We start from the raw sequence: 27,251 nt of genomic DNA on the forward strand, positions 1-27,251 counted from the left end.
AATCCCCTTAGATTAGGCCATTATTGCACTAAGTTAGTAAAAAAAAAGGAAAATTGCTGTATTGGTTTTTGATAGAATTCGCCCTCAGCGTAAAGTATTTGGTTCTGTCTACTATAAATAGTTCTGGCGTCTGTTCGTGGTTTGTGCTCGCTTCGGCGGCACATATACTAAAATTGGAACGATACAGAGAAGATTAGCATGGCCCCTGCGCAAGGATGACACGCAAATTCGTGAAGCGTTCCATATTTTCGCTTTTTATCACGATGTCTAGCCAACGTGTAACTCGCTTATAAGCCAGGTAACTCAACCCATCAAGGGCCGGTAGAATCAGTCTCCATCCTCAATTCCTCCTCCAAAAGCTGTCGGACTCTCCCCAGTCTGGAAGGTCTTTTCCAGAAAGACATAGGATTGATTGCAGGGAAGGGTATGACAGAGAGCAGGCAACATCTGGGCAAAGGTCTGGGGGCCGGGCTGTCTAGGGACGCGGTGTGTGGAGAATCTACACAGCCAACCAGGAAGCTGGACAGGACGGAGTCCGCGTGGGTCTGGAGGCAGCCTGTGGGCTTGCCCTGGGCCCCCCACCCGTGCCCTGAGCCCCAGCCGGTCCTCTCAGTTCAGTTCAGTCGCTCAGTTGTGTCCGACTCTCTGCGACCCCATGGACTGCAACATGCCACGCTTCCCTGTCCATCACCAACTCCCTGAGCTTACTCAAACTCATGTTCATCGACTCGATGATACTATCCAACCATCTCATCTTCTGTTGTCCACTTCTCCTGCCTTCAATCTTTCCGAGAATCAGGGTCCTTTCCAATGAGTCAGTTCTTCACATCAGGTGGCCAAAGCATTGGAGTTTCAGCTTCAGCATCAGTCCTTCCAATGAATATTCAGGACTGATTTCCTTTAGGATTGACTGGTTTGATCTCCATGCAGTCCAAGGGACTCTCAAGGGTCTTCTTCAACACCACAGTTCAAAAGCATCAATTCTTCGGGGCACAGCTTTCTTTATGGTCCAACTCTCACATCTATACTGGAAAAACCCTAGCTTTGACTAGACTGACTTTTGTAGGCAAAATAATGTCTCTGCTTTTTAATACACTGTCTAGGTTGGTCATTGCTTTTTCCCCAAGGTCAAGCTTTTTTCCCAAGTCTTTTAATTTCATGGCTACAGTCACCATCTGCAGTGATTTTGGAGCCCAAGAAAATAAAGCCTGTCACAGTTTCCATTGTTTCCCCATCGATATGCCATGAGGTGATGGGACCTGGAACAACAGACTGGTTCCAAATAGGAAAAGGAGTATGTCAAGGCTGTATATTGTCACCCTGCTTATTTAACTTCTATGCAGAGTACATCATGAGAAATGCTGGACTGGAAGAAGCACAAGGTGGAATCAAGATTGCCGTGAGAAATATCAATAACCTCAGAAATGCAGATGACACCACCCTTATGGCAGAAAGTGAAGACGAAGGAAAAAAAAAGAAGAAGAAGAAGAAAAAAAAAAGCCTCTTGATGAAAGTGAAAGAGGAGAGTGAAAAAGTTGGCTTAAAGCTCAACATTCAGAAAAAGAAGATCATGGCATCTGGTCCCATCACTTCATGGGAAATAGATGGGGAAACAGTGGAAACAGTGTCAGACTTAATTTTTGGGGGGGCTCCAAAATCACTGCAGATGGTGACTGCAGCCATGAAATTTAAAGACGCTTACTCCTTGGAAAGAAAGTTATGACCAACCTAGATAGCATATTGAAAAGCAGAGACATTACTTTGCCAACAAAGGTCCATCTAGTCAAGGCTATGGTTTTTCCAGTGGTCATGTATGGATGTGACAGTTGAACTGTGAAGAAAGCTGAGCGCCGAAGAATTGATGCTTTTGAACTGTGGTGTTGGAGAAGATTCTTGAAAGTCCCTTGGACTGCAAGGAGATCCAACCAGTCCATCCTAAAGGAGATCAGTCCTGGGTGTTCTTTGGAAGGATGATGCTAAAGCTGAAACTCCAGTACTTTGGCCACCTCATGTGAAGAGTTGACTCATCGGAAAAGACTCTGATGCTGGGAGGGATTGGGGGCAGGAGGAGAAGGGGACGACAGAGGATGAGATGGCTGGATGGCATCACCGACTTGATGGACGTGAGTTTGAGTGAACTCTGGGAGATGGTGATGGACAGGGAGGCCTGGCGTGCTGCAATTTATGGGGTCGCAAAGAGTCGGACACGACTGAGAGACTGAACTGAACTGATGGGACCTGATGCCAAGATCTTAGTTTCTTGAATGTTGAGTTTTAAGCCAGCTTCTTTACTCTCCTCTTTCACTTTCATGAAGAGGTTCTTTAGTTCTTCGCTTTCTGCCCACAAGGGTGTCCTCTGGGAACTGGAAATTCAGTGCCTTTGGCAGGTGGGGAAGCTTCAAGCTGATTATTAGAGTATTAATATTTCTTTCTGTCCTCCTAACTAGCCCTTGGGAGTTCCATTATTTAGTATCTACATGTAAAACTTTTTCAATGCCTGTTAAAATAGAAGACAGCAAACCCAGCATCCACATCTTGGTTTCTAAAACATGCCCCCAGGGATAGGAACCAGGCTCCTTGGCAAATTGGCTGGTTCTAGGATGAAGCTAGGGCTTCCCTCATAGCTCAGTCAGTAAAGAATCTGCCTGCAATGCAGGAGACCTGGGTTTGATTCCTGGGTGGAAGATCCCCTGGAGAAGGAAATGGCAATCCACTCCAGTATCCTTGCCTAGAAAATTCCATGGACAGAGGAGTCTGGCGGGCTACAGTTCACGGGGTCGCAAGAGTCAGACACAACTTAGCAACTAAACCACCACCAAACCAGGATGAGGCAGGAATATACCAAGAAGCCCTGTGCATCTTGTAGCAGCAGAAAGTAAGGCCATTTCTCAAATAAATAAATAAATATAGGGGTGCCTCAGCGAGACACAAGAGCCATTGAAGGGGCTCCCAAAAGCCAAATCTTGAACACTCTAAGCAAGAAAAAGGAATATTAGATCGCAACCCAAACTAAAAATTAAATGCCCAGGCATCCATACTGATAGAACTGGCTAAACACTGAACACACAGGGTGAAAGAGAAAAATCTCTCCTGGAGAATTTTCAGTAGTAAACATGGATACTCCAGCTTCAGACAGGTGGAGATCAGCAGAGGTCAGTAGCAAGGATCCCCAAGGAAAGCAGGGAGTTCTGGTGTGGCTCAATAAACTCAGGCTAAGGGGCCCTGCAGGACACACAGCCAGTCCCAGACACACACAGATGGAAAACGTGGGGGAGGAAGCCACATATAGACAGAATCAGAGGCTTGAAGGATGTGGTCACAAGCCAAGGGAGGCTGGAGCCCCTAGAAGCTGGAAGAGGCAGGGAGGACCTTCCCCTGGAGCCTCCAAAGAGAGTAGGACACTGGGACACTTGATCTTGGACTTATGCCTCTAGAACTGGACTCCAATAAATTTCTGTTTTGTTTTTTTGCCAGGTCTTAGTTGCAGCATGCACAATCTATTTCCCTGACCAGGGATCGATCCCAGGCCCCCTCCATTGGGAGTGCTGTCCTAGCCACTAGAGCACCAAGGAAGTCTCTCATATTCCTATAGTTTTTAAACTGCAGTGTGGTGTATTGTGTTCAGCCACTCGGGAAGCTCACACAAGTGACCTTTTTGGAGGTCACACAGGTGGCAGGTGGAAGACTTAGGGTTTCAGCCTGGGCACCCAGGAGGGGACCAGCCAGGGCAGCATAGCCAAGGGCCAAGATCTCCTGGCAGAGTCTTCACACACACCTGCCTCCACCTGGGGTCTCACTTAGCACCAGCCTTCTCCTAAGGCCTGCATCCCTCAATGACCAGGACCCAAGGGCATCGTGAGTGCCTGGAGCATCCCCAGCCCTGCCCCAAGGGAAAACCCCACAGCAAGAGACCAGAGCACCAGAAATTTATTGAACACTCTGCTTTTCCCAAAGCACAACTAGCCACACCCACAGGGATTGTGGGAGGGAGAGAGTGGGGTAGTCTCCCAGCCCTGCTCTCCTGTGCCAGGCCAGGGTGACCAGCAGGAGGACATCCCAGAGCCAGGCTGGGGGCGGAGGACACAGAGAGGGGAAGAGGACAGTCTGAGGGTGAAGGCTTCTGTCTGGAAGTCCCACGTCCCCAGCACAATGCGAGAGGGGTATGTAGAGCAGATGGGGCCCTGAGAACAACCAAAGGGCACCACGAAGGCAACACACATTCTCCAAAGAGGGTGACACCATTTTTTAAGATGAAGCTCCTGTCCTGGGTCACAGGGAACACACAGGCTCGAGCACGCGCACACACATACACAAAAATGTTACACTTCTGCGAAGAGGGGCAGAGCCCCAGAGACCCAAGCCAAAAACTGGGAGCGGGTCAAGCAGGGACTGGAATGAAGCCCCCCGATTTATCACTTGGGGTGAGTTTTTGTTTTTTTCTTCTCAAAAGGGATATGTAAAAATCCACAACAAATCATGCCAAATTCATTAAGAATGATAAAAACCCAGCCTCTCCCTCCTCATTTAAGCATCACGTGGGGCCAAAATAGCCCACCGAGGAAGTGGCAGGGAAGTGACCAGGCCGGGTGCCTCCTCCCCAGTCGGAGCCTGGGGGCGGATAGCGCAGGCAGCCCAGCTGCTGGCTTTAATCTGGAAAGCTGGGCAGGGAGGGGGCGGGGGCCACCCCAAGGGGAAGAGCACATTTCCAAGGGAAAATTCTAAAAATAATAAAAGATATTTGAGCGGACGGTACTGGAGGTTTTGGCGCTGGGGGTGGGGATGGGGGTGGGCCCGCCATCAGCTGCGCTGCTCCAGGTAGGCGGACAGGAGCAGCCCTGGTGGCAGGAAGTCCAGGTGGCGATTGCTGACCTTCATCTGCCGCTTGCCCTCCAGGTCAGCGCCTGCAGCAGAGACAGGCAAGATTAGGAAGGCGGCGAGGGTGCTGGCACCCAGAGACGGAGCCCTCTGCCCACCCTGAGGGAGGTTCCCAGGAGTTAAGTTGCCCCACCCCCCAGGTCCCAGGGCAGTGTATTCAGCAGCTCCTACTTCCAGCCTGCTTTCCCTCTTCCATTACTTATCCCGTGTCCTAATGGCACCCAGATGAACTACTGAGACACACTGGCCCGGTGTCAAGGGGACTAAACAAGGGTCCTGCCCTCTTTGGTCTCCCACGCCCTCAGAGGAAATTCTAGGCCCTAGGTGACTCAGTCCCCACTGACCTCCCTTTTCCCAACTCATGTCACCCCAAAACCTGAATATAGCGGTACACAACCCAAGCTAGGGCCAACTCCCAGCCTCTGCCCTGGCTGTTCCCTCTTCCTTGATCCCCATATTCTAGGGTGGTTCTCCTATGTTCAGGCCAGGGTCCTACTCTGGCAGATAAACACCCCCAGCCCAGCCCCTCCATGCCAAGTCAATGGGAACAAAAGCAAGTGTGGGAGCTACACCTCCCTTAGAGCCATCCTGAGAGGAACCATCTTGGGGTTGCCATGGAAACTGTTTCCTCCACAACTCTGAGCAGGAGACAGATAGGCCTGGAAAGTATGGACCCTGTGGGACGCCAAGGGCCATGAAGGGCCTGCGAGGACCCTCCCTGGGGGCACTTTGTCCCAACAGCATCCCCACTGAAAAAGGGGGTGCTGGACCCTGGAGGGGAGACTTGCCAAAAGTCACACTTGTGGCACAGTGGAGGCGGGCTACAGCCAAGTGAGAACTCTACAAACACTAGGGTCCCCTCATCTCATCAGGCCCCTGAAGATGCAGACAGAGGCATGTCTGTGTCCACAGCATCATCCATCATGGGAACACAGATACAGGAGCTGCTGTTGAATTAAGGCAGCATCCCCCTGTTACCTTTGTGCTCATGATGTCCCTCCTCCCCTGATGCCTATTGCTGGGTGAAAAGACGCCAGTAAGCCCAGCCTCAGTTTCCCCGGGACAGAATCAGCTAACTGGGGCCCAGGGGCCACCAGGCACTTACTGGCTGAGATGAGATCCATGTACTGGCAGATGGCGTGAAGCAGGAGCCTCTCAAAGCTGCAGAGAATGGGTGGTGAGTGGCCCGAGCTGGGCACCGTGGGAGGGGGGTGCCCACTGCACCTCTCCCCACACATTCACCTGTTGTCCAGCATGGCCGTGTACACGGCCTGGGGGGAAACAGAAAAGAATCTCAGCAGCCGCTCCTCCCAGGTCTCCAGTGTTTCCTGCAGGAGAGACAGGTCCAGCGGTCAGGTCAGCTGTGGCACCCTGGCCCCCCAAATCCATGCCAGCCTCTGGAGCCCAAAGTCTTGGGTTCAAATGTGGCCTCTGACTCACTACATGAAGCTACTTAACCATTTCCAAGGATACCAGGCACTTAGACATATCCACACTTTTGAATGTCTCAGGCTTCTGCCTGGTTAACTACACATCCATCAGTACCCAACTTCCTTGCCCCTGCCGCTCCCACCCTCAAGGAGAGCCCTTGCCCAGCTCTGAGTCCTGCACTCTGATCACATTGGTCTGTATCCTGCTCATCTCCATCACACCCCGTTCACTGGGTTTCTGGTCTCCCCTCAACCCAGCCCCTAGTTAAGAAGCTGAGAAAAAAGGCCTTCAAGAAAGACCAAAGACAAAGAGAGGCAAGAGAGTACAAGGCCGGAGCCTGGTACTCACCATGGGAATGCGGCTCCGCTTGAGAACAGCTCGCAGACGCCTACTGATGCGCTGGAAGCACTCCCGGGGCGTGTAGGCCGGGTCCTCTGCGAGGAGAGTCCGAGCAGTATGAGGGAGCACAGCCCCAGGCCCCACCCACACAGGAGACTCCACCCTACCCACACTGGCCCCGCCCACACCGGGGTCCTCCCATCTACAAAGCCCCGCCTACACATCAGACTCCTCCCCTACCTGTTCTGGTCCCATCCCCACCAGGCTCCTCCCTACCTGCCCTGGCCCCACTCTCTCACCCTAGGCCACTCCCCCACCATCTGACCGCCCCCGCCCCCGCCCCCCAGGCCACGCACCCATCATGCCTCTGACTGCCAGTTGCACCCTAGATCCAGACCCACCTCTCCGCCGGTCTTCACCGCGGGTAGGCCCCCTCCTCCGTGCCTTGCTCTTGCCCTCATCCTCCAGGTAGCGGAGAACACGCTCCTGCTCCTCCCCAGAGCGGTTCATGAAGTCGTTCCAGATCTGGAAGAGAGGCAGGCAGGCCCTGACTGATGACTGCGCACTCTCAAGCCTCAGTTCCCCAATTTGGCCAATGCACATGGTGGGGTCACAAGCGCACGGAATTACTCCTCGTGGACACATTTGACCACTGGGTCAACAGTTTGTGGATCATCTGTGTTGGGGGGTGTCAGTATGGACCAAATACATTCCCAATTCTGTCAGTAATTCCAAGGTAAGCAAACGAACCTCAGGTGCTGGAAGGTTCTGGGGTGGAGGGATTGCTGGCCTCTTGAGGGAGACCCAGGGACGTTCATCAAGGGACCCAGAGAGGGTTCAGTGGAAGCAGTGCTGGTGGTTTGGGGGAGGGGGGAGCCAGGCAGGACATGGGGCCCCACCTCCACATAGGTCTCATTGCTGCAGGCTTCTGCAAAGATGCCAGGTGCCGCAGGGGGTGCCAGGTCCCCATCCTCTGGGCCAGGTGTTCCTCCTTCTGTCTCCAGCAGAGTCAGGAGGTACTGTGCTAAATGGAAACAAATAGTTTCTGGGCTCGGGGTTACCCCAGGCTTCATGGGGTCCAGAGGCCCATGTTTCCTCCCATCCCCCCCACCTCTGTATTTAGGGCCTTTACTCTCAGGCTCACACCAGCCGCCCCTCCTCCACACTCCAGCTGTCTTTCCCAGAAGACACAGGAACCGTCCAGCCTCCAAAACTCCTTCTACATCGCCCTGGCTTGGTTTGTTGAATTCCTACACCACCTTTAGGGCCCCAGCTCCAATGCCCAGAGCTTCCTCACATTGTCCAGCTCAGGGCCAGGCTCAGATAACAGAACATGCACGCCATTGCTGTCTGAGGCCTAGGAGCCCCCAGGAGGCGCCCTTTGACCCCTGCTCACTGTTCTCCAGGCGCTGGAGGCTCTTCCGCCCCTTGGCCTTGGGCACGAGGTCTGAGTTCCGCACAGCCTGGTTGATGAAGTGCTGCTTCCGCCGGGAGGCCGAGAGCCTCTTCACCTGGGAGCTGGCTAGAGCGGGCAAGCAGCCCGGAAGGGGCCTGTGGGTCAGGTTTGGGGTTGGGGGGGCAGTCCTCAGGGCCCAAACAGGCCAGGACCCCCAGGAAGAACCCTACCATCACCGCTCTCTCACAGCCAACCCCGGCTTGGTTTCCCTCTGCAGTGGGAAGCTCACCCCCATTGCATGTGGAGCCCTGGACCCTTAGAATGTCACTGTGCGGCATCGATGGCTCAGGAGGCAGATACCACTGAGGACAGATGAGTAAACCAAGGCTCACTGAAGGGAAGCCACACATTGGTGGGGGCGGTGAGGGGGCTGAGGAAGCTGCTCCCCTTGCTCCCAGGCTTCCAGGTTTGAGCTGCAAGCCATTGAGGCCCGCGTCTCCTTCCTCTGGGAGTTTCTCAAGAGATTTAATTCGATGATGCATTCCTACCTGCCCCCCCAACCCCTAGCCTCTGACAGCAGGTAAACCAGAAAACAGCCCCCAGAAGCTAAGGCGCTACCTGAACCTACCTGCTATGTGCTCAGGGCCTGGATGGGGAAAGCAGGCAGAGTGGCCCCCTCTGAGCACAGGTACTAATCCTGGAAATGGATTAGTGGCCCAGGCAGGCCTCCCACTGGGAACCTGAGGGCCAGGCAGTAGGTGGCTACGTGGGAGGGAGGGGGCAGGTATTGAATGGAAACTTCCTGGTAAGAAGCTGCAGGGCTGTCATGGTCAGCCCATAGTCAGGGCCCCACCAGGCTCAGAAACCCTCATACTGAGAGGCTGATGGTAGATTCTGAGCCTTGGACGGTCTGGGGTGCCAGGACTCCCCCTTCCTCCTTGCCCTGCACTCTGGTCCTAGCCCACCAGGCACCCCCTCTGTGCTGGCTGTCCCCCACCCCACTGGATGCCCGTGCCCCAGGCTCCTCACTCCTCACTCCCATCTCCTTTTGCCTTCTGTTCAAACCTCCCCAGCCCCTCACTGATTTCTTCTCCTGATGGCCACACCTCCTACCTCCCTGCCCACAACCCACCATGACCTCCATGTGCAGGTAGGGTCTGGTGTCCATTGTACCCTGGTCTGGCATACAGTAGGTGCTCAGAAAATAATCACCAATCAGGTCTCCAACAAAACCCCATGACTTCAAGACTGAATAGAACCCAGAGTCCAGAATTTCACCCAAACTTTCCTGGTGTTTGGGTGATCCCAAGACACAAATTAAAAACAGTGTGACTCCTCATGCACAAACAGCTGCTAGAAAATGCCATGAAGCCCTAGGATATGAAACAAGGTGCCTCAAAGAGGTTAGGAGTGAAGCCCATGCTTATTAAGTCTTATACATATAAAACTCCTTGAAAGGAAAGCTATGACAAACCTGGACAGCGTATTAAAAAGCAAAGACATCACTATACAAAGGCCTGTATAGTCAAAGCTATGGTTTTTCTAGTAGTCATGTATGGATGTTTGACAGTTGGACCATAAAGAAGGCTGAACACTGAAGAACTGATGCTTTCGAATTGTGGCCTTGGAGAAGACTCTTCAGAGTCCCCTGGACTGCAAAGAGATCAAACCGGTCAGTCCTAAAGGAAATCAACCCTGAATATTCACTGGAAGGACTGATGGTGAAGCTGAAGCTCCAATACTTTGGCCACTTTATGTGAAGAGCTTTCTCACTGGAAAAGACTCTGATCTGAGGAGGAGTGAGGGCAGGAGGAGAAGGGGGCGGCAGAGGATAAGATGGTTGGATGGCATCACTGACTCAATGGACATGAGTTTGAGGAAATTCCGGGAGATAGTGAAGGGCGGGGAAGACTGGCATGCGGCCATACATAGGGTCGCAAAGAGTCGGACACAACTTAGCCACTGAACAAAACAGAGTCCCCAGTGTTAAGTTCTTGCCCTGGACAGAAAGGTTGTTACATCTTGATCAGGAAGCGAACAGGCTGATGAGCCCCATCTATGAAGAATTAGCTGCTGGATAAATTAATCTGGCACAAGTACCCATCAGTGGAGACACACAATCAGTGGATAGGATTCAAGCACTTTCATTACTGGGGCCTGAATTCAGTCTCTGGTCAGGGAACTAAGATCCCACAGGAAGCACTGAGCAGCCAATAAGAAAAACAAAATAGGAGACCAGCATGCAGGCAGAGGCAGGGGTCAAGCCTGGTATCTCAGCCTTGAGCTTGAATCCCAGCTATGATACTTAACGCTGTGACCCAGAGCCTCAGGTCTTTCTCTGCAAAGAGGATAAGAATGTCCCCCTGCCAGTCCAGGAGGAGCACTCAGAGCCAAGAGAAACCAGGACACACACCTCTCCCCAAGCTGCCACCTGCTTGGTTTCCTCCTGTGACTGGGAGCTCACCCCCTGAGCCACAAGACTGATCACAGCAACATTCCTGGTTAAGTGACAGTCCTTAGTTAATCAATCACTGTCACAATAGGAGGCAAATACTACCATCCAGACACCCTTTATTCAGATTTGCAAACCAAGGAGCAAAGTCTTTATCCCAAGGTCCCACAGCAGCAAAGAAGGCAACTGGGAGAGGATGGGGCAAATCAAGTCAGCACATAGCCAGTGACTCTGAGGCTGGATGTGACCTTCCCGAGGCCCGGGCACCAACACCCCAAGCTCCAGATTCAGCCGTGGCCTCCTCAGGGCTCTGAAACCTGTGTCTCCACCCCAGCAGCTGGACGCATGCCAGGATGGTGCCTGGTAGGGCTGATAACAAGACCACATCCGGGGGGAGCTGTTGGGAACATCAGAGCTGGGTGGGACTCAGGGAGAGGTCAGGCCCTTGGGGTGTGCGGCTCCCTGTTACTTCAGGACCCAACGTGGAACCAGGGTTGGAACCTGGTCTGAGCAGGACCACTCCCAAGCCACCAGCCTCTGCTTCCCTCTGGGGCCACAGTGGGGCGAGGGGCTCAAACTCAGGTCTGGTGGACCCCTCAGACCACACCCCACTGTGCTAAGATCCAGCTGCTCCCTGCCCTGCTCCACCACTACCTGTGGCTCCCCAGCACCCTCAAGGCAAGGGTCAGACCCTCCCTGGCCTGGCACTGCACTTGCCCGGTCCCACAGGGCTCCTTGCTCTCTAGGATCCCAGCACCTTCCAGCAGGAGCCTTGGGGCTGATCGCAGGACATCCATGCCCCACCCTGTCTCTCCCTTTCACTCCCTCTGCTCCAGGCACAGTCCTTTTACTGCATTTTTAAACCCACCTCAGGCCCTTTGCATGTGCTCAGCCTCCTGCCTGAAGCAACCTTTTCCTGGCTCCCAGTCTAGGCTCAAAAGTTACCTCATGGGAGAAACCACCCCGCCCCCAAGCTGGCCCAATCAGCCCCATTTCCGGCTTCACCAGTTGGCATCAGCAACCAGCTGGCCCTCACACTTGTTTACTCCTGATTCTCACCTCCTTCACTAACCCCAAATGATAAGGACAGGGTCCCTCTCTGCCCTTGCTGTGCCCTCAGAACCTGGCCCCCAGCAGGTTCTCAAGAGCTGTTTGTTGAATGAATACCTGAACTTCTGTTTATACTCACCCAAGTGCCAGTTCATTTGGGTGTCCAGAAGCTGGCCACCCAAAGAGACCACTTTACAGACGGGGAAACTGACCACACAGAAAGGCGCCTGAGGTTTCCTGGACCAGGCAGGCCTCAGGGAAAAGTCTATACCTGGCAGGGGCCAACATCCAACAGGGATGGATGGGTCTGACGGTGGGAACAGCTGCTAAGCCAGGTTGGCCCCAGGGAGGACAGACAAGCTCCTTTGCCTCCCCCAACTCTGCTCCCCAGTTTTGAGACTGGCCTTTGACATCTACTCCTCTGGGCAAAAATACACCTTCTCAGGCACCGGCCCCTCCCCCAGGGACAGGCCAGAGAGGAACCTACGTCCCCAGCAGGAAACCAAGGAGGGCTCAGAGCGGAGGTGACTCAGGTTGGGGCGGGGCTGACTGGAGAGCAAACCACCACCACACCCAGAACACAGAGGTGAGGGGGGTGGGGACAGGTCAGAGGGACTCTGCTGTCAGGTAAATTACCCACTTTGGGTGGTTAAGGCCCTTTAAAAGGGGGTAAATAACCACATCTGTAGACACCGGTATAGCTTCTGGGTAAATACCCGGGTGGAAGTAATAACACCAAATAAAAAAATACAATAAAGCAGTCATAAAATACCAAAATGATAAAATTATTTTAAGACACCTACAATAGTAAGCTATTTAAGATAATTATCAAAGAACAGATGGTCCACTTTGCTGGGCACCTCCAACCGCAGGGTCACCAACCCCAGCCACTCTGAGAGGGGGCCCGTTGTTCCATTTTACAGATGGGGAGACCGAGGCACAGCAGCGGGTACTAACCTGCCCAGGCCGTTTAGACACCCATGAAGGAGCAGAAACGGAACACAAGCAACCAGGGTGGACCGTGGGGATTTCTGAATAAATACTCCGGTTAGGAAGAAACCTACGACCCCCCCCAACTCCGGGGGTGGGTGGGTACCCATATGGGGTCGTCCACCCGCTTCCAGTCTACGTCCCAGGACACACAGCCTCGTGTTAACCGGCTGTGTAAGATCCCCTTTCTTCTGGGTGTTCACCCGGAGAAAAACAAAGAGCGCGTCCGCCTGGAAGTTGGGGGCAGACAACCCCGACGGGTACCCAGGACCGGTGCTGAGTGAATCCCCAGCTTGGAGACACGAACAGCTGCCAGTGGGAAAACTCCAGATCACCACCAGCGCGGTGACGGGTACGTCGCGCTCAGCGGCAGCGCCTCCCCGGAGCCGGCGATTCGGCGCCTGGGACCCCCGAGGCTCCGGGATTCCAGCGCCCGGGGCTCCGCAAACGCGGACGCGGGGCTGCCCCGCTGCGCTCCGGCAAGTACCCAGGCATGACGGGGATGGGGTTTCCCCAGGAACACCCTGTAACAACAAAGCCCCTCGCCACCCAGCTCCACTCGACTGGGGTACCCCCAGGAAAAGGGGCGGGGCGGGGGCTGCCGCCCGCGAGGGGTAAGGGGTGGGGGCCCCGGAAGCGCGCCCCGCCCGCCCCCAAGCAGCGCTCACAGCGTCCGCCGCCCGCCCGGGACGACCCTCGCCGCCGCCGCTGTTTCCTCGGGACCGGCCTCAGGGTTCTCCAGAACGACCATAGCTTGGATTCCGCCGCCGCTGCTGGCGCCGCCGCCCGGCAGGGCCTTCTCCGGGCCCGGCAGGAAGTGACGGGCGCCCGGAGGCGGGCTAAGGCGGAGCCTGGAGGCTGGACATGCCGGGCGGCGACCCGGCCACGTCCCGGCCAGGCCCCGGCGGCGGGCCGGGGACACCGAGGCCCCTGCCCCAGGGGACACAGCTGCCCCCTGGCCGCTGCCGGGCTGTGGGCAGAGCCCCCTGCTCCCGGGGGACCCTGGGGAAATTGAGGCCTGGGGAGGGAGGCAGGAAGGGGACGTCCTTTTCAAATGTTTGGACAGACCTAGTGCCCCGTGCCACACACCGCCCCACCCCACCCCACAGCTGCAGCAGGGCTCTCCTTCCACCAGCCCCCTCCGGGAACCTCCTTCAAAGAGCAGCCTCCAGATCCCCCTTGAGTGCCTCAGTTTACTCTTCTCTAAAGATACAACGTTGAAAGGACTGATGCTGAAGCTCAAGCTCCAATACTTTGGCCACCTGATGCGAAGAACTGACTCATTGGAAAAGACCCTGATGCTGGTAAAGATTGAAGGCAGGAGGAGAAGGGGACGACAGAGGATGAGATGGTTGGGTGGCATCACCTACTCGATGGACATGAGTTTGAGCAAGCTCTGGGAGTTGGTGATGGACAGGGAAGCCTAGCATGTTGCAGTCCGTGGGTTCACAAAGAGTCAGACAGGACTGAGCAACTGAACAAAACTGAAAGATACAACAAGGACTTCTCTGGTGGTCCTGTGGCTGAGACTCCTCCAGCCCAGTGCAAGGGTCCAGGTTTGATCCCCGGTCAGGGAACTAGAGTCTGCTTGCCTCAATTAAGACCTGGCGCAGACAAATACATAAATAGAAAATTAACATTAAAGAAAAAAAAAAGGAACAAAGCTAGCGGCACCTTTCTTTGCCTTTTAGAATTTATTCATTTAGCAAATGCCCACTGTCACTGGGGTAGCGGCTAAGCTCTCCAGACCCAGTGGTAATCAAACAGACCCCTTCCCCTGTGTGGGATCAGGAAGAGAGGACTTTTGGAAAGAGGATTAACATATGCAAAAGTGAGAAGGGTGTGGCAGCCAGAAGGAACAGTCAGTGTAAAGGTCCTGGGGCATCCAGATAGCCAGGGCAGGATAATGGGAGAAGAGGGTGGTGCTGGGCAGAATAGAGGTAGAGAAGAGGGGATAGACCAAAGGTGGTCCTTCAATGATAGATCTGGTTTTTGACCCAAGGGCAATGGGTAGCCAGGGGAGGTTTAAGAACAGAAACTTAGAGCTGCTCTAGAATCTAGAATCCATCCTTCATTCCACAAGAAAAGTGGGAAACTGGGACCATGATGGGCCTTCCCAGGTGATGCTAGTGGTAAAGAACCCCCCTGCCAACGCAGGTAGACATAAGAGACCCAGGTTTGATCCCTGTGTGGGGAAGATCTCTTGGAAAGGGAAATGGCAACCCACTCCAGTATTCTTGCCTAGAGAATCCCATGGACAAAGGAGCTTGGTGGACTACAGTCCATGGGATCGAAAATAATCAGACACAACTGAAGCAACTTAGCACGCATGTTCACAAGACCATGACATGGGACAGCAAGGGATGCAACCCACCCAGGTCCAGCCTGGTGGACACTACACAGGACAAATGATCACACTGCTGTAACAAGTGAAGAGCAAGAGGAGGAAAAAAAAAAGAGGAACTATTACAAGACCCAAGAAAGCACACACTGTATGACCTCGTGCAGATAAACATGGAAGGAAGGGAAAGAATCAAGGTGATGGGAAATGGGATCCCTGGGGACAGTGCTTGGGCAAGGTCTCTAGGTGTAGGGGCGATATTTGGTCTCCAACTCTAGCCCACGATGACCAGCCACTCAACAAATGTGCCAACCTGGGTCTTGACCTGATTCTTGAGCCCCGCTCATTCTGTCCTCGCCCTTTTATTTTCTCCCCTTGACTCATTCCTCTCCTCACCTCCCCCCCTTTTTTTTTTGGCAGAGGTGGGGGAGGACAGCACAGTGGGGCATTTGGGATCCCCAACCAGGGATCAAACCTACATCCCCTGCCATGGAACCACAGAGCCTTAACCACTGGACCACCAGGGAAGTCCCTGTCATCACCTTCCTAACACCCTCCCAGATCCTTGGCCTGCCCAGGAGCCACTGCTGTCCCCCAGAGTCCCAGCCCCCTTCTCACTGCTCTCCCAGGCCCACGCAGCTGAGCAGCCTCCCCAGAACAGTTTCTCCCCTCTCCAAGTATCCTGGGGTCTCCTCATCCTAACCTGGCCCTCATTACCACCCCTGTGTGCTTAGTCACTTCAGTCATGTCCAACTATCTATGACCCCTTGGACTGTACAGTCTGTAGGAGAGACTGCCAGTCTCTCTGTCCATGGGGTTCCCCTGGCAAGAATACTGGGTTAGGTTGCCATGCCCTCCTCCAGGGGATCTTCTCCATCCAGGGATCAAATCTGCGCCTGCTGCATTGCAGGTGGATCCTTTACCCCTGAGGCACTGGGAAAGCCCCTCCAATACAACCCCAAAGGGATGTTTTTCCCTTTTCTGAATTTTTAGGCCATTGTCATGATGCTGAAGGTATGAAAGGGGTGAACAGAGAAATGTTTACCTTCCCCCCATCCCAGGCTCATTGTACTTTCTTTTGGAGATGTTTAATACACTTTGGTGCCCATGCACATTTTTAAAATTAATTTTTTTACTATGCTGGATCTTCATTGCTGCACTCAGGCTCTCTCTAGTTGCAGACAGCTGAGGTTACTCATTGAGCTGGCTTCTTTTGTTGCAAAGCACAGGCTCTAGATTGGGCTTCAGTAGTTGTAGCACGTGGGCTTAGTTGCCCCCTGGTATATGGAATCTTCCCAGATGGACCAGGGATTGAACCTGTGTCCCCTGAATTGGCAGGCAGATTCCTAACCACGAGACCACCAGGAATGTCCCTTGTGCATACTTCATTGTTTTTCCGCCTTTTAATCTTTGTTTTACACAGAGGACAGCATCTTCTGCACCTTCATGCCCTGTTTCCTGCCTCACAGGCTATTACCTGGGATACATTTTTGAGTGTGGATTTGAAGATCAACGTAGTTCTCTATAAACTGCCCCCCACCTGGTTCCCACCACCAGCAGCACAGGTGACTGTGTCCCCAGTGCAGACAGTGGCCAGTTGATTGCCCATTAAGGGGAAGGTGGACAATCCCTAGGGATCTGATTTGCATCAAAGTCTTGGGAAGTTTGAGTTAGTGAAAGAACAGGCATCTTCTGACCACCAGATTCTGGGCAACCCTCCCTTGTCCTAAACCTTCCATGGCTCCCCAGTGTCCTGGGACAAATCCTGGCAGCAGTGATACTCAGGGCCTGTGAGGGCTGGCCTCACCACCAGCCCAGAGCCCCAACCCCATGGAAGGTAAGAGGCACGGCCTCTAACAGGCCTCATCCCCTAGTCTCTGAGGCTTTGTCCCTCTGCTTTTCTTGCTGGTGAGTCTCCTGGGGTAAGGATGGGTCCTTCCCTGGTCTACAGCATCCTCCAGAAAGCCGACCACTCCCCCTGTTCTGCTCCACACTCCCTTCCCCAGTCCTCCTCCTGTGCTCTCACCCTTACCTTGAAGGGGGAGGACAAGATGCGGGAGCAGGGTGTTGCTCCGGCGAACAGAGGGCGCACAGGCAGAGGAGGGAGTGGCCAGCGGCTGCAGGAGAGGCGGGAAGGCGGGGCACGGTGGGATGAGGGGTATAAATGCGCAGGGGCTGCAGCTGAGGATTCCAGAAAAGCTGCGACCCAGATTTTGTAGCGCATCCCTGGAGGGCGATCGGGAAAGTCACGACAGTAGAGTGCAATCCCGAAGGGTGGTCAGGAGGAAGAGGGTGGCAATGCAGCCCTTGTCCGCGTCCGGGCCTAACGCGTCCTGGTGGGCGCCGGCCAACACAACCGTCTGCCCGGGCTGTGGCGCCAACACCTCGGACGGCGCGATCCCTGCGCCTTGGCCCGTGGACGCCTGGTTGGTGCCGCTCTTCTTCGGCGCGCTGATGCTGCTCGGCCTGACAGGGAACTCACTGGTCATCTTCGTCATCTGTCGCCACAAGCAGATGCGGACGGTGACCAACTTCTACATCGGTGAGCGTCCGGTGCTTCACGGTGCCGGAGGGCCATTCTGGGGGTCTACGAGAAGGCGCAGTGGCACCCCACTCCAGTACTCTTGCCTGGAAAATCCCATGGACGGAGGAGCCTGGTAGGCTGCAGTCCATGGGGTAGCTGAGAGTAGGACACGACTCAGTGGCTTCACTTTCACTTTTCATTTTCATGCATTGGAGAAGGAAATGGCAACCCACTCCAGTGTTCTTGCCTGGAGAATCCCATGGACGGGGGAGCCCTGTGGGCTGCCGTCTATGGGGTCGCACAGAGTCGGACACGACTGAAGCGATTTAGCAGTAGCAGCAGCAGCAATGAGAAGGCGTAGTGGCCGGGGGGCGCCTCTAGCGGTGAGTCGGGGTCCTCTCAGTTGGGGATTTCTCCGCTTCAGGGCCCCTGGTCCTTTCCCTACTGTCCCTGTACCTTAGGCTGGAGGTCTCCAAATGTGGCGTTGAAGAGTTCCATCTTGACTGGAGTAGCTAAAAGGGAGGTTGGAGAGTGTGGCCCATGGAGCGCTGGCCACTGCCACTCAAGGAAGATGTCCGATTGAAATGTGGTTCTTATAACACCATGTGGGATGAATAAATGGAGTGGGAGAAAGACTGAGTGGCCCGCGGGCCCCCAGTTGGCAACCACTGCCCCAGAGGCTCAGTTTATACGTTTGTGTGATGAGGGTGCCCTAGCTGGGTGAGTACTCACTCGGTCCATGTTCTCCATTCTCTGTTGGCTGGCACCCCTCAAATTGCAGATGAGAAAACTGAGGCTCAGAGGGCAAGGGCCTATTTGCAGTCCCGACAGGGGGGAGCAGGGCCCATTACTGCCTGAATGGCTACAAAGCAGGTGCTGGGTGAGGGGTGTTTGAAATATAAAAACGTGAGAATAAGCGCCCAACTTCTCTGCCCACCGATGCTGGGGTCTCTCTGGGTGCCTCCCGAGCCGCCCTGCTGGTCACTCGGACAAAAGCGAGACCCAGGAGGCTGGGCCAGGTCGCTGAAGGGCTAGGGCGATGCGCCCCACATTCAGAACCCGCGCGTCCTCGGCCTGCAGCCAACCTGGCGGCCACGGACTTAATGTTCCTGCTGTGCTGCGTGCCCTTCACCGCTCTGCTCTACCCGCTGCCCGACTGGGTTCTGGGCGACTTCATGTGCAAGTTTCTCAACTACATCCAGCAGGTGCGCGGGCTGAGGGCAGGAGGGCCGGGGACGGAGTCTGGGTGTGGGCGGGGTCGGACCTCCTGCGGGCTGGTGCGAGCCACCGGCGATTGTGGAGGCGGGCGGGGCAGAGTCTGGGTTGGGGCGCGGACCGCCTCCCTGCCGCCTGGTGAGGGCCACGGACCCGGTGTGGAGGTGGGCGGGGCGGGCACTGGGTCTGACTGGGTAGGGCTGGGGTAGGTATTGGGATCCTACTAGGATGGCTCTGCCTCTCCTAGTCTCAGTCTTGGCGGTTTCAGGCTACCCCCGAAGGCTCCTCCCTCCGCCACCATCCTGGGGTCCTCTCTGGCACCCCTTTCTCCTGCCCCTTCAACTGTGGGCCCTGGAGACCTTCCCGGGTCAGGTCCTGCCTGTACTCGAGTGGCTGGACAGTGGGGGACCCGCAAGGAGGGCGCGGACAGGGAAAGGCCCTGACGGGGCAGGGGGCCACACGCCGGAATCCCATTTTTTCCCAGGTCTCGGTGCAGGCCACGTGCGCCACCCTGACCGCCATGAGCGTGGACCGCTGGTACGTGACAGTGTTCCCGCTGCGCGCCCTGCACCGCCGCACGCCCCGCCTGGCGCTGGCAGTCAGCCTCGGCATCTGGGTGGGTGAGTTCAGCATGGGGGTCGCACGGGCGGGGGGAGACAAGTCTTCGTCCCTGGGCTCACCCCCTCACACTGCCTCGATCGTGCATCTGGGAAATGGGCGCACTAGCGTTCCCTGCAAGGGCCCCTGAGGGCGGGGACCCAAGTGGACAGGCGCCTAGCAGGCCCTCAGTGGCCCGCTGCCCGGGAGGCACCGGGGAGACCCGGGCCTTCTTGCGCCCCTCGTCCCCCCGGGGCAGGGTCTTCAACAGGGCTCTGATGCAGGCTCGGCTGTCCTGTCGGCGCCGGTGTTCGCCCTACATCGCCTGTCTTCCGGACCCCGCACCTACTGCAGCGAGGCCTTCCCCAGCCGCGCCCTCGAGCGAGCCTTCGCTCTCTACAACCTGCTGGCGCTCTACCTGCTGCCGCTGGTGGCCACTTGTGCCTGCTACGGGGCCATGCTGCGCCACTTGGGCCGGGCAGCCGCGCGCGCAGCGCCCGCCGGCGGCGCCCTGCAGGTGCGCGGCTGGGTGGGCGGGGCGCGGCCTGGCTGAGGGTGGGGGGAGTGAGGCGCATCTACGGGGTAGGGGGTGGGGGGCGGTGGCCCGGGTCGGGGGTAATTCGGGAGGGTCAAGAAGGGGAGCGCCCGAGGAGGGATGTAGTCGCCGCCGGCCCTTCGCCTTCCCTCTTCCCCCTCTTCTCTCCCCAGGGGCAGCTGCTGGTGGAGCGGGCGGGTGCCGTGCGGGCCAAGGTCTCGCGGCTGGTGGCGGCAGTGGTCCTGCTCTTCGCTGCCTGCTGGGGCCCCATCCAGCTGTTCCTGCTGCTGCAGGCGCTGGGCCCGGCCGGTGCCTGGCATCCGCGCAGTTACGCTGCCTACGCGCTCAAGATCTGGGCACACTGCATGTCCTACTGTAACTCGGCGCTGAACCCACTGCTCTACGCCTTCCTGGGCTCCCACTTCCGCCAGGCCTTCCGCCGCGTCTGCCCCTGCGCTCCCCGGCCGCTCCCGCGGCCCTGGCGGCCTGGACCCTCGGACCTTGCAGCCGCCCGCCAAACCCAGCTGCGACGCCTGGGCCAGGCCAGGCCCCCCGAAGTCAGGCAGCGGTAGTCCCGGGCTGAGCATGCTGTGCGTTCTGAGGGAACACACCGTGTCTCTCTGAGCCCTCTCTGAAGGGATCAAGACAGGCCCCTCTGAAACAGGCGGGCTTAAATAGCAGCTGCTATTATTCTGTTTTTGCCCAAAATCATAATAGTGAAAAGGCCTTGCCCTCTTGCAACATTTGATACAAATCTGCTGTATGTTTGCCACTGTTGATGCTGTAATTATTATTTCTGTGTTTCCTGAATTGAAGATGCTTTGATGCTGACATTTTCTGGAACTTTGGAGGAAGCGTCAATAGGACTTTTCACATGCTGCCCTGTGGTTGACTGTACAATTATAAGACTGTACAAATGCCATTTTCAGAAATACTAAAAAGTGAACATGGTGTACATCTTAAAATGGATGAAATAAGGTATTCTTCTTGGTACCTTGTGAGTGAGTCCTGGCTGGAAAATCATGGGTGTCACTGAATAAATAGCAGAGACATCACTTTGCAGACAAAGGTCCGTATAGTCAAAACTGTTTTTTGCAGTAGTCATGTATGGATATGAGAGTTGCAACAATCTTTATAGAAGGCTGAGTACCTTAGAATTGATGCTTTCGAATTGCAGTGCTGGAGAAGACTTGAAATCCCCTTGGACAGCAAGGAGATCAAACCAGTGAATCCTAAAGGAAATTAACCCTGAATATTTATTGGAAGGACTGATGCTGAAGCTGAAACTCCAATAATTTGACCATATGATGTGAAGAGCCAACACACTGGAAAAGACTGTGATGCTGGGAAAGATTGAAGGCACAAGGAAAATGTGGCCAAGGATGAGATGGTTAATAGCATCAGTAACTCAATGGACATGAATTTGAGCAAATTCTGGGAGACAGTGAAGGACTGGGAAGCCTGGCATGCTGCAGTCCATGGAGTCACAAAGAGTCAGACATGACTTAATGACTGAACAACAACCCAAGGGAGCAGGATTATTGCTACATAACACACCCCCAAATAAAGAGGCATATAGCAGCATCAGTGTATTTTTCAAAACTAGTGTCATTAAAAATATATATATTTATTTGGCTGCAACAAGTCTTAGTTGCAGCACACAGCTCAGTTGCTCTGAAACATGTGATACTTAGTTCCCTGACCAAGGATAAAACCCATGTCCCCTGCATCACAAGGGGGAGTCTTAACCACTGGACCACCAGGGAAAACCCCAGCATCAGTGTACCGCTGCTCACGGTTCTGTGGGTGAGTGGACCCAGCCAGGCAGCTCTTGTGATCCATGGGTGGTATTGGGTGGAGCCGCCAACCCAGCGGCTGGACTGGGAAGGCCAGCGAAGGATTTGCTCTCAGGCTGGTGGCCAGTGTGCTTCCATGGCTGCCTGGACTTCCTCCCAGCAGGGCCGTCTGGGGAAAGTCAGACTTCCTCCTGGGCGGAGACTTCCAGTTGGAGGAGGAGCTGCACAGCGTCCAAAGGCCTGCAACCTCACCCCTGCCGCAGGGAGTTGTTGGGAGCTGTCAGGGTCATAACCAGATTCAAGGTGTGGGGGGGCAGAGCCACCTTATTGTGGGTTCAACGCATTTGTCTGTGGGGCAGGGGGGAGGGCTAGGGTCAGTCTCTGCAGGCCTCAGGCTTAGTCTCCCTGAAGGACAACTGCCCATCTCGAGAAGGGCTGTGTCCCCCCAAATTATTAGGGGACATCCTAGGTCTCCAAAGAGCCCAAATGTGCAGAGATGTCATGTGAGAAAGGGAGGCCATTCTGACATTGACTTTGCTCTGACCCTTACCTGTGGCCTTTGCACAGGCAGGTCCCTTGTTGCTCCAGGTCACCCTCACCCTTGCTCATCTATTAAGTCTCAGCTCAGCTGCCTCCTCTTCCAGGAAGCCCTCCTGGATCCCAGCAGGCTGGGTCAGGCCCCTCACCTGGGCCCAGGGCTGCCCCATCTCAGCTCTGACATCCTTGTGCTATACTTGCTGGGTATGTATCTGGATTGGTCCCCCGAGTGTCCCCAGGGTTCAGCACACAGTAGGAGTGATGAAAAGAGATGGTGTGTGTACAGGGAATGACAGAATTTCTCTATGAAAAATGAATAAAAAAACAAACAAGGAGTTCCCTGGTGGTGCAGTGGACAAGAATCTGCCTGCTGAAGCAGAGGACACAGGTTCGATCCCTGGTCCAGGAAGATCCCACATGCCAAGGAGCAACTAAGCCTGTGCACCACAATTACTAAGCCCACAAGCCCGAGAGCCCGTGCTCTGCAACGAGAGAAGCCACCACAATAAGAAGCCCGGGCACTGCAATAGACAGTAGCCCCCACTCACCACGACTAGAGGAAGCCCGTGAGCAGCAATGAAGACCCAGGGCCGCCAAAAATAAGCAAACAGTTCAAGGGGACTCTTAGGCATCTATCTCAGAGAAATAGAAACTTCTGTTCACACAAAACCATGGCTTCTCAGGTGGCACTAGTGATAAAGAACCCATCTGCCAATGTAGGAGACATAAGGGTCACAGGTTCAATCCCTGGGTTGGAAAGATCCTCTGGAGGAGGGCATGGCAACCCACTCCAGTATTCTTGCCTGGAGAATCCCATGGACAGAGGAGCCTGGAGGGCTACAGTCCATGCCACATACACATGATCATAGCAGCTTTATTTGTGATACTCCCAAACTGTCAACGAACCAGATGTCCTTCAATGGAGTAGTTGAACAAACCATGGGCTGGTCCATCCACAATTGCTCAACTGTTCTAAGTTATGAACACACTGTTGATACACACACACCCACGGCAGATCTCTGGGAATGACGCTGAGTGTAGGAAGGAAGCCTGCGAAGGTTACATGAGGTATGACTCCATCTGTGTAACCTCCTCAAGGTAACAAAAATATGGAATGGAGAGCAGATGTAGGGTGGCTAGGGTAGGAGATGACGGGAAGCAGACAGCATGCGGGACCTTTGTGACGGAGCCACTGTGTCACTGGACGAGGTGGAGACACAAACCTGCACATGTGACTGAACTGCAGAGAAGGAAATGGGCACACACGAATACAAATGAAACGGGGTCCAGACCCACGGGTAGGACATAGCAACCCTAATACCCTGATTCCAGTGTTGAACTACATAGTTTTGCAAAATATCACTGTTGGGAGAAGCCTGGTGAAGGGCGTGAGGGAGCTATCTCTGCATTAGAATCCACAATACTCTTGAAAAAAAGTTTTTAAGAAATGATGTGAAAAAAAAAAAAAATGATGTGAAAAGCTTGAAAGGGGACATCTAGGAAGCAACATCTTCCCCAAACCTCAGACCCTTGCTTTACCCCCAAGTCTCTTCATCCGCGGACTGTTTTCAGAGCCCCTTCTGTGTGCCAGGTGCTGTGTCTGAGGCACCCTCTGACCCCTGCCCATACAGAGCCCCTGTCTAGTCGGCAATGGGGCCAATAAGTGGTAAGCTACCTGCTGCTGCTGCTAAGTTGCTTCAGTCATGTCCGACTCTGTGCAACCCCATAGATGGCAGCCTACCAGGCTCCCCCATCCCTGGGATTCTCCAGGCAAGAACACTGGAGTGGGTTGCCATTTCCTCCTCCAATGCATGAAAGTGAAAAGTGAAAGTGAAGTTGCTCAGTCATGTCAGACTCTTTGGGGCCCCATGGACTGCAGCCTACCAGGCTCCTCTGTCCATGGGATTTTCCAGGCAAGAGTACTGGAGTGGGGTGCCATTGCCTTCTCCGGGTAAGCTACCTAGAGAGATGCAAATAAAAGCACTGCAAAGGGTTACTAAGGAGATATGGGTGTACTTTGTGAGCAATTGTAAACCAGACCACGATTCAGGGAAGGCTTCCTAGATGAGGTGAAGCCAGGAAATGTGACCTCACCTCAGACATGGGGAAAGAGCATATCTGATGGAGGCCACAGCCAGTGCCAAGGCTGTGAGGCAGGGTATGCCTCGTGGATCTTAGAAATAGGTGGGAAGCAGGTAGGGCTTCCCAGGTAAGGATGGGAGATGAGAGAAGTGAGAACAGAGAGGTGGCCGAGACCTTATAAGCAAGGAGATGTGTTGGGTCTGTCCTGAGTGGGTGGGTGGGTAGGAGGCTTCTCAACAGGGAAGAGTGTGGTCTAAGGTATGAGGAGATTTTTTTTCAATTCATTATTTCATTATTATGATTACTCTAACCTTTGTAGGGTGCTAGCAGCAGCCAAAGGCCAGTGCAGCTGATTTGGGTGGGGATGGGACCTGAAACCACAGCATGAGAATAAACCCCAGAGGTTAGGGTGGGTCAGGAGAGGGGTTAATTTCAACTTCAGATAAATAAACAGTGACAAAATTTTTAGTATCATTATGTCCTGCGCAAAATTGGGATATATATATATAAATTATTCGTTGTTTTGCTTTAGAATTGTGATGCTAGAGAGGACTCTTGAGAATCTCTTGGACTGCAAGGAGATCAAACCAGTCAGTAGAGGAGAGTGAAAAAGTTGGTTTAAAACTCAACATTCAGAAAATTAAGATCATGGCATCCGGTCCCATCACTTCATGGCAAATAAATGGGAAAACAATGGAAACGGTGAGAAACTTTTTATTTTTGGACTCCCAAATCACTGCACATGGTGATTGCAGCCATGAAATTAAAGGACACTTGCTCCTTGGAAGAAAAGCTATGACCAACCTATACAGCATATTAAAAAGCAAAGACATTACCTTGCCAACAAAGGTCCATCTAGTCAAAGCTATGGTTTTTCCAGTAGTCATGTATAGATGTGAGAGTTGGACCATAAGCAAAGCTGAGCCCCGAAGAATTGATGCTTTTGAACTGTGGTGTTGTTGAAGACTCTTGAGAGTCCCTTGGACAGCAAGGAGATCAAACCAGTCCATTCTCAAGGAAATCAGTCCTGAATATTCATTGGAAGGACTGATGCTGAAGCTGAAACTCCAATACTTTGGCCACCTGATGTGAAGAACTGACTCATTTGAAAAGACCCTGATGCTGGGAAAGATTGAAGGTGGGAGAAGAAGGGGATGACAAAGGATGAGATGGTTGGATGGCATCACTGACTCGATGGATATGAGTTTGAGTATGCTCCGGGAGTTGGTGATGGACAGGGAAGCCTGGCATGATGCAGTCCATGGGGTCGCAGAGTCGGACGTGACTGATTGACTGAACTGAACTGAAAGGAAATCAACCCTGAGTAATCATTGGAAGGACTGATGCTGAAGCTGAAGCTCCAATACTTTGGCCACTTGATACGAAGAACCGATTAGCTGCAAAAGACCCTGATGCTTGGAAAGATAGAGGGCAAAAGGAAAGGAGGCTTAGGGTTAGAGAAGGATGAGATGGTTAGACAGCATAACGGACTCAAATGGACGTGAGTTTGAGCAAACTCCGGGAGATAATGAAGAAGAGGGAGCCTGGCGTGCTGCTGTTCACGGGGTCGCAAAGAGTCAGATACAACTTAGCCATTGAACAACAATAACAGCAAATTCCTTGTTTATTGGAAATTCAAATGTAACTGCAAGCCCTATGTTTTATCATCAAATCTACCGGGGGCGGGGGGGGGGGGCGGGGTACGGCATTTCAAAGGAGCCACAGGAAAGGCTCGGCTGGCCTGTTTCCTCATCCGACCTGGGAAACTCATTTACAAGTGAAATGGCGCCCCCTGGCGGCCTCGGACTCGAGGCCCCGCCTCTGGCTGCATCCCGTATATACCCGGCAGGGGGCGCGCGCACTCCGCGGAGGATCGAGTCCACCCCACAAAGGAACCCCAGCGCTTGTAGGGAGTCTCTCCCCAGTACCCCAACCTGGACCCCGGGCTCAATGTGTGCCCGCTGCAAAATAAGTCACGTAGAGCTTCATTATGAATGTCCTGGGTCTCCTGGGCCCCTTCTATGATAAAATACTACTAATCACATTTTGCTGCTGCCTTGGTATAAAGACAAATTGTTTTAGGGTGGATTCGTGACTATACATTCCTTATAATGATACTCGATTTTTTTCATCTTATTCTAAGTTAAAATTACATTTTCACAGACCCTGGCTTGCAGAGACAAGGGAACCTGGAGGCCAAGTATGGGTGACAAGAGAATGTCCTCGTACCAGGGGTTTGGGGGGCTGAGACATTTTGAGATTGAGATGGTGAATAGTTCAATTTGCCTTCCACCTCTGTGCAGACATCAGAAATACCACAGGATTAGGAAGGACAGAGAGAACCTGTGAATTCATTCATTCAAACAACTTCATATGTCAGGCCCAGCCTTAGCACTGGACATGCAGCCAGCCATGCTCAAGGCTGACTGGCTGACTAGGTTAAATAAATACAGCTGTTTTGAATAGAACAGCCTGGAAGAAGATAAAAGAGTATGACCCGAGGTTCCACTTTGAGTGAGAAGGCAAAGCTGGGGAAGGGCGGGCCAGGCAAGGGAATGGCCAGGGTAACAGCCAGGGCAAAGGCCCTGAGGCAGAAGATGTTTGAGGAAGAATATATGTGGAAAGGTGGGCAGTTTGGAATCTGGGTAAACTTTTATTTATTTATTTAAATAATTTATTTTTAATTTATTTGGATGCACCAGGTCATAGTTGAGGCATGTGGTATCTTTAATTGTGGCATAGGAACTCAGCTGCAGCGTGTGGAGTCTAGTTTCCTGCACGCGTGCATGCTAAGTCACTTCAGTCGTGTCTGACTCCATGGATTGTAGCCCTCCAGGCTCCTCTGTCCATGGGATTCTCCAGGCAAGAATACTGGAGTGGGTTGCCATTCCCTCCTCTGGGGAATCTTCCTGACCCATGGATCTTGAACATGCATCTCTGGAGTCTTGCATTTTCAGGTGGGTTCTTTACCACCAGCACCACCTAGGAAGACCCCAGTTCCCTGACCAGGGATCAAACCTGGAACCCCTGCATTGGGAGTACAGTCTTAACTGCTGGACCATCAGGAAAGTCCCTTGGTGAACTTTTAAAA

General features: G+C 53.8%; 2 protein-coding genes and 1 non-coding gene across 5 annotated transcripts; 2 read left to right on the forward strand and 1 right to left on the reverse strand.

Moving 5' to 3' along the window:
* The first annotated feature begins 143 nt into the window (after positions 1–143).
* LOC114115131 (U6 spliceosomal RNA) lies at positions 144–250 on the forward strand. Its single transcript, XR_003589613.1, has one exon. It is a non-coding gene; the product is annotated as a U6 spliceosomal RNA (small nuclear RNA).
* A 3,659-nt stretch (positions 251–3,909) lies between these two features.
* R3HDM4 (R3H domain containing 4) lies at positions 3,910–13,352 on the reverse strand. Of its 3 annotated transcripts, none has more exons than XM_060416437.1 (8): positions 13,202–13,352; positions 8,042–8,196; positions 7,545–7,669; positions 7,047–7,170; positions 6,655–6,740; positions 6,118–6,146; positions 5,981–6,036; positions 3,910–4,901 (listed from the first exon to the last, which is right to left on the reverse strand). In XM_060416437.1, exons 1-8 carry the CDS (start codon positions 13,282–13,284, stop codon positions 4,798–4,800), a joined length of 762 nt encoding a protein of 253 aa, XP_060272420.1. In that variant the 5' UTR covers positions 13,285–13,352; the 3' UTR covers positions 3,910–4,797. The 3 variants fall into 3 exon arrangements, with proteins under 3 accessions (XP_060272420.1, XP_014951499.1, XP_042106375.1); XM_015096013.4 differs by having other exon boundaries at positions 6,118–6,203; XM_042250441.2 differs by having other exon boundaries at positions 6,118–6,203; positions 8,331–13,241.
* Positions 13,353–17,172: 3,820 nt separating this feature from the next.
* Positions 17,173–20,317, forward strand: KISS1R (KISS1 receptor). The gene is made up of 5 exons (NM_001318077.1): positions 17,173–17,416; positions 18,479–18,603; positions 19,098–19,233; positions 19,495–19,727; positions 19,919–20,317. Exons 1-5 carry the CDS (start codon positions 17,173–17,175, stop codon positions 20,315–20,317), a joined length of 1,137 nt encoding a protein of 378 aa, NP_001305006.1.
* The last annotated feature ends 6,934 nt before the right edge of the window (positions 20,318–27,251 follow it).

This window comes from Ovis aries, chromosome 5, assembly GCF_016772045.2.
Source record: "Ovis aries strain OAR_USU_Benz2616 breed Rambouillet chromosome 5, ARS-UI_Ramb_v3.0, whole genome shotgun sequence".
NCBI classification, from domain to species: domain Eukaryota; kingdom Metazoa; phylum Chordata; class Mammalia; order Artiodactyla; family Bovidae; genus Ovis; species Ovis aries.

Excerpts from the sequence above, each read along its gene's own strand:
- R3HDM4 (XM_015096013.4), bottom strand. The coding sequence starts at position 13,284 with ATGGTCGTTCTGGAGAACCCTGAGGCCGGTCCCGAGGAAACAGCGGCG. Across the intron at positions 6,741-7,046 it reads CGGTGAAGACCGGCGGAGAG|AGGACCCGGCCTACACGCCC; the intron begins GTGGGTCTGGAT and ends CTCTCCTCGCAG. Across the intron at positions 4,902-5,980 it reads CATGGATCTCATCTCAGCCA|GCGCTGACCTGGAGGGCAAG; the intron begins GTAAGTGCCTGG and ends TCTCTGCTGCAG.
- KISS1R (NM_001318077.1), top strand. The coding sequence starts at position 17,173 with ATGCAGCCCTTGTCCGCGTCCGGGCCTAACGCGTCCTGGTGGGCGCCG. Across the intron at positions 19,234-19,494 it reads CAGCCTCGGCATCTGGGTGG|GCTCGGCTGTCCTGTCGGCG; the intron begins GTGAGTTCAGCA and ends GCTCTGATGCAG. Across the intron at positions 19,728-19,918 it reads CCGCCGGCGGCGCCCTGCAG|GGGCAGCTGCTGGTGGAGCG; the intron begins GTGCGCGGCTGG and ends TTCTCTCCCCAG.